At 34.0% G+C, this 6,304-nt stretch overlaps 1 protein-coding gene across 3 annotated transcripts; it reads left to right on the top strand.

The window, feature by feature from the left end:
* The first annotated feature begins 1,258 nt into the window (after window positions 1-1,258).
* LOC132627082 (TMV resistance protein N-like) lies at window positions 1,259-4,200 on the top strand. 3 transcript variants are annotated; one of them, XM_060342179.1, is made up of 3 exons: window positions 1,271-1,527; window positions 3,195-3,350; window positions 3,649-4,156. In XM_060342179.1, the coding sequence occupies exons 1-3, from the start codon at window positions 1,454-1,456 to the stop codon at window positions 3,680-3,682; spliced, it is 264 nt and encodes an 87-aa protein (XP_060198162.1). In that variant the 5' UTR covers window positions 1,271-1,453; the 3' UTR covers window positions 3,683-4,156. The 3 variants fall into 3 exon arrangements, 2 of the variants coding, with proteins under 2 accessions (XP_060198162.1, XP_060198161.1); XR_009577771.1 differs by having other exon boundaries at window positions 1,259-1,527; window positions 1,867-4,200; XM_060342178.1 differs by having other exon boundaries at window positions 1,367-1,527; window positions 3,195-4,139.
* The last annotated feature ends 2,104 nt before the right edge of the window (window positions 4,201-6,304 follow it).

The raw sequence follows: 6,304 nt of genomic DNA on the forward strand, positions 1-6,304 counted from the left end.
GTTCCGCTATCACTCGATTTCAAATTCCCCATTAGTGATACCAAAGAGTCCACTCTTGATTACCTAGCTTCCGTGTCTTGCGAGAAAATCCAAAAATTTAGGGTGTGATGGCTTAGGTACGAGGAGCGTTATGCTAAAGATGTTGATTTATGACTATAGTTTGCTACTAAAGCTGAAGATTTTTCACGTGAACTTTGTACAAATGACAAAAGATACAAGTTTCCTCAATTTGCATATAAGAATGCCTCCTTGAGGAATTGGTTTTAGGGTACTGCCAACTGAACCCTTCTGGCAACGTTAACTAGATTAGTATCGTTTCTCTTTCATTTGGCTGCCTGAAATTGAGAAAGGGTGCCTGAAATTGGATAACTTTTGTTACTTTGGATGTTGATTTTATAAATTTTGTCGCATATGTCGTAAGTTGATTATGAAGTGATTGAACTTATTTTTTTTTTATAAGTTTCAAATATGTCTCAAATAGTGGTCTCATAATCGATTATCTGTGCATTTGCCCGAGTTTTAGAGCTCCCTCTCAAAGAGAATATCATTCACAAAATTCTAATATGATATATCTGGTTAAAGGTGGAAGAACCTTTACCATTTCACCAAACTTCTTAGTGGAATAAGAAATATTAAACGACGATTTACGTAAAAGTTTCTAGTATTTTACACCACCCTTGAATTATTACGATTTTATAGCAAATGAACAATGGACATAATTTCGAAACCACAATTTTTTTTCTCGTCATTTATTTACTACTTTCATTAGAATACAGAGTTAAATAGGAAATAATTTCTTTCGCATATAAAATTCCCACATTTAAGAAAAGTAACAAGTCTTCGAATTTAGTACATAAATTTAACTACAATTCGAAGTTGGTTCGGGTAAAAAATAAGATAATAAAAATGATCCGAAAGATTTTCACACAACATGGGCAGAGGGTGGATAACATTCCAGTTAGCATAAAGAAAAAAACAAGAAATAATTGATTTTTGATTGAATTACAATAAAATCAAGTAATCATGCAGCTGTTATCACTAAACAAAAAATTTATCAAATGTTATCTTTTTTCAATGTTTCATACATATTTTACAATCTCCAACTTTGTGTTGAGTAACGTTTCAATTGTTTTTTATTTTGTAGAAATACTTTTAGATATTCTGTTAAAGGCTAACAATTTTTTGGCTGGATGAACACTTCAACCATCATAGAAAAACAGAAACAAAACCAAAATTCAATCCGCAGGAATATCTCAGTAGCATCACTGGCTTGTACTTTTAGCTGTCCATTGAGTACATATTATAATGGATTTTAGCCAAGTGAATTGCAGGGTATTATAGTCATTTTCTCTCAGTGCATATATACTCATCATGACCATTGGATTCCTACCATCAGAATCAAACACAATATCTCCATCTCCAGATCTGTTTTTCCCCCAGCTCAGTTGAAGGAATGCATAAGGTGCAAAGATGGAGGACTGCCCTTACTCAATTGGCCAATCTGAAAGGCTGTGATATCCTCAATAGGTGAGTTTAAAAAACACTATAATCGGTATAATTTAATGCTTCCATTGGTTTGTTAAAAACACTTTCAAATTGGTTAAACAGGATCAACACTAAATTTGAGCTAACATGGCTGGAAAATTTAATTAATTAATAAAAAAATTATGTTGATGTTAGACAGGTTTATTTTTGTATATTTCAAAGGACAGATTATATGTGTCTTATCAATTGGGAGGCATAATTCCTCAATGACCTTGTCCTCTATCATATTTATGTGCTTAGTCCTTTATCAGATTTATGCTTACCAATAGTACAGAATACTTCTAATTCTTCTTCGTATCAACAATCTTCTCATTGTTGTAGGGTTGAATCAGAGAGCATTAAGCTGATTGTCGGCCAAATTCCTTCATTATGCAAGCCACTTTTATCATCACCCCAAGATGTTGTGGGTATAGGAACTCATTTGGAGCAAGTGAAATCTCTGCTATGGACGGAAATTAATGACATTCGAATTGTTGGTATCTTGGGTATTGGAGGAGTAGGAAAGACGATAGTTATAAGAGCTGTTTTGATGAGCTCTCTAATCAATTTGAAGCTTCTTGTTTCCTTGCGGATGTTAATGATAACGGAAGCAGAGTTATCATAACTACATTACATCATAGCAAGTAAACTTCATTTTAAGAAGGTTCTAATTGTGCTTGATGACATAGATCAAAGAAGGTTCTAACTGTGCTCAATGACATAGATCATACAAACCAATTCGATTACTTTGCAGGAGATCTTGGTTGGTTTGGTGATGACAGTAAGATTATCATAACATCATAGCAAATAGACTTCGTTTTAAGAAAGTTCTAATTGTGCTTGATGACATAGATCATATATACCATTTGAAATACTTTGAAGGAGATCCTAGTTGATTTGGTGATGGCAGTAGAATTTATAACAACTAAAGACAAGCAATTAGTAAGTGACTACTCTAGCTAACCATGAAGTTATTCTATTGTTCAATCAACACGCTTTGAAGAAAAAGTTCCAAATAAGTGTTTTGAGAAGCTCTCATTGGAAGTAGTAAAAATCATGCTAGAGGCGGTGCTTTCTTTAGCCCTGAAAGTGTGGGGGTGCTTTCTTGTAGGAAAGACATAACCGTACGGAGAAGTGCTATAGAGCAATGACAAATAACTTTGGATCAGAAATTGTTAGACAACTCAAAATAAGCTATGATGGATTGGAGCAAGAGATATTTCTAGATATAGTATGTTTCTCTCGAGGGTATCATGAATATTACATCATAAATATCCTTGAGAGTTGTCGATTTGAACTTACTATCGGATTGAGTGTCCTAATTGAAAAATCTCTTGTGCTCGTCTTTGAAGAATATACAATGAAATGCATGATTTGATAAAACGTTATGGGTAAATATCTTGCTACTATGAAAAATGATCCCGGAACATAGCATACTACGGCGCATAGATTTGGACTTAGCAAATTGCAAGATGCTTAAAGAGCTTCCAGTACTTCCACCAAAAATAGCTACCGTGAATGTAAATTTTAAGGTGGCTCTGAAAAGTATTCAGAATTTGGTGGCTAGGTACAAGAAATCACAGCTTGTATTATTTACACCCATGTATGATGAGTATGATGTGTTCACTGCTTTTTTAACTAATGATTCCTTAGCACAAATCCTATTTCAGTGTATCTTCTCCCTGCAACATGCCGTCTCCACTTCTACTTCCTTGTCTGTCTCAGAGAGTGTTCACCATGGTGCATCCTGGTATAGAGATCCCAATTTGGTTCAACCATAGGGGACTCCGTGGAAATGAGCTGGTGGTCAGGTTGCATAAAAATTGGTACGTAAATGGTAACTTCTTCGGATTTTCTATATGTTGCTGTAGAAGCTCATATGAAACCACGGTAGAAGTGATCCACTTATCTAATGATGATGAGTCGGAGAAGCTGAGCAAGAAACTTGAATTATACTCTCGTCCAGAGTGTAATTCAGAATTTGGAGTACAGTTTTTCTTCATACGTCTTGCTACTTTATGGGAATGGACATAAGGCAAATGGATAAACACCAAATGTCTATGAGCATCTTATGTTCTCTACCTTTGAAGTAATGAATGAGTTTGGATATCCTTTGTTGTATAGGGAATCAATTGGGCCAGCTGGGACAGCTTGGTAAGGAATATGAGGCAGAAATGGTGGAAGACAATCCCTGCGTGCATTTTGTTGTCAATAGGGAATGAACGGAATTCAAGACGGTTTGAGGATAGTGGTAGCTGTATTCCGAAAATTAAGATGATTTGTCTTCTTCTGTTGTTTTTGTGTAAAGAAGAATTAGTTGATGATGCAGGATCTACACTTGGCATCATAGGAGCCTTGTAGAAGAACAAGAATTTTCTTTTTGTTGGTCAGTGAACTGTAAACATGGATTCCTGCAGTCTTTCTGATGAAGTTTTTCAATAATATTGTCACTGTTACCATTCTCGAAAAAGAAATTTTTTTGTGCTTTTCCTTTCCAGTGATCAATTGAAAAGGAAAGAGAAGGTTTTACGTTGTTTTGGTGCATTTTACGGGGACGAAGGAAAATTGCAAAGTTCATTATAGATTTTTCTTTTCAGCAAAATTCTCATAATCGCATAGCTCTTGTTGATGTCATCCTATATATTATTTTCTCTTTACTTTTTGGTTATGGTTTTTATTTTTACCATATTAATATTTTCAATTGCAATCCGCTAAGTTCTCAAAGCAGTTCGATGGATGTAGTAAATGGCTGTGACTTGAATAGGAAGATGCCTTTTGGGAGGATTTACTGCATGCATAATTTCTCTGTTGTTTTTTCCCCTTCATTTAGGAGAGATGGGTTTTCTGGGAGTTGTAGTACTAAACGCCTTGCTGTATCGGTACAAGGCAAAGTTCAGCAGGTACAGGTGACGAATGGTGTTTAATCTTTTGAAGAAAGATATACTATAGATTTTATTTAATAATTTAATTTGCATTAATAAAGAGAAGGTAAATGGATTGAATTCACATTTTAACCTTTGAAGTGCCTCTTTTTTTTTCCCTTTCAAATTTGGTCTCATCTTCAACGTCCAACTACTTTAGGATGAAATGGAGAATGCCCTTTCGGATAGACGGTTGACACACCTCAATTGAGTGAAGATATTGGGGTATAGAACTTGTGTTTTTTGCCCAAAGAGATTCAATATTTTGACATTCAGCACTAGAGATTATGGTGTTCGGGATTTTTTTTTTTTTGGATAATGTTAGAAAAACAAGTGAGATTCTTATTTATCTTTTGTATTTGGTACGTAAGTAAAATATATCATTCTAAAAGTGTTTTATATATAATCTAGACAAATGCTATGGCTGGTGGTAGGGGTGTGGGGTGGTGGGAATTGGGGTTACGGGGTTGGGGATGAAGATGAGGTGTATTGGAGGGTGGAGAGGACACGATCAATATGAAATGCTATTTGTGGAAATTTGTTTACTTCCTTTTACTAAGAAAATCATTTTTAAAGAACTTGTTTTCCTAGAAAAAATATTTTTCAAAAATTTTGACCAACCAACATGAAAAAATTGAAAAATATTCTGGAAAATAGTCCTCCATACTGGACACACACACCCTTATTTTGGACACACACACCCTTATTTTCTTCAATTCGGCATATTCAATCGTCTTCTTCAGTGAATTCATCTACAATTTTCTCCAAAAGTAATTTTGATGATTGATTTCACTTCTATTTCTTGGATACGTTCCTGAGTTTCTTTTGGAATTTATATTTGGGTGTTTTTGTCGAATTTGTTGAGTTCACAATTCAACTTCAGTAATATATACACTTGGGAATGCAATAACTAATTTATATTGTTCCAACCTAACATATTGACTAGTCGTAGTCAAACTGTGCTTGGTCAATAAAAATTGTTTCATTCCTAGAGAATTCAATTTCAATTGCTATATTAGACAATGTTAATAATTAAGTAATACTTGTGTGGTTATCAAAGATTGTGGTGGAATGAATATGATCCTTTCACCCTTAACTAGAGATTTTGAGTCGAACCTTCAAATTGCAGTAAAGTTATCGAGTACGAAATAAATGAAAGACCGCTAATTATTGCAATTGGGGAACTTATAAGGGATATATTGCTTAAGAAACGTAGCTCTAAACCATAATCTAAGAAAAGATAATGTTACTAGTTCATATTTTTGCCGGATGATAATGTAGAAGGAAAATGCACGAAATATAGCATACACATAGGCAAATCAGAAAAAAGTTACATGAAAAAAATCTTGATAAGGGAGCGCATTTCATAACTTACAAGGCATAAATTCTAAATTAGTCGGTGCTCCAATGAGGATATAGGATTCCGAAATCCGTGTGGAAAATAATAATAATAAAAAAGTAACTTGCATAGACAATATGTTTGATAATATGTCTACTAATTAAGTAGTAACTTCGGGTTTGACAAGTCAAACTTTTTATGTGTAAGTCTGAAGTATAGATAAAATTGTCTGAAGTTTGCTTCCACGAGCAATAGCAAAATTTTGGATAACTTTTGTTACTTTGGACGTTGATTTTATAAATTTGATCACATATGCCGTAAGTTGATTATGAAGTGATTGAACTTTTTTTTAAATTTTTTTTATAAATTTCAAATATGTCTCAAATAGTGGTCTCAAAATCGGTTATCTGAGCATTTGCACCGAGTTTTAGAGGTCCCTCTCAAAGAGAATATCATTCACAAAATTCTAATATGATATATCTGGTTAAAGGTGGAAGAACCTTTACCATTTCACCAAACC

This window comes from Lycium barbarum, chromosome 2 (genome assembly GCF_019175385.1).
Source record: "Lycium barbarum isolate Lr01 chromosome 2, ASM1917538v2, whole genome shotgun sequence".
NCBI classification, from domain to species: Eukaryota; Viridiplantae; Streptophyta; class Magnoliopsida; order Solanales; family Solanaceae; genus Lycium; species Lycium barbarum.

Bases quoted from the DNA above. Each gene is read 5' to 3' on its own strand.
- LOC132627082 (XM_060342178.1), top strand. From the start codon at position 1,454: ATGCATAAGGTGCAAAGATGGAGGACTGCCCTTACTCAATTGGCCAAT. The intron at 1,528-3,194 runs GTGAGTTTAAAA...ATCCTATTTCAG, and splicing joins GGCTGTGATATCCTCAATAG to TGTATCTTCTCCCTGCAACA.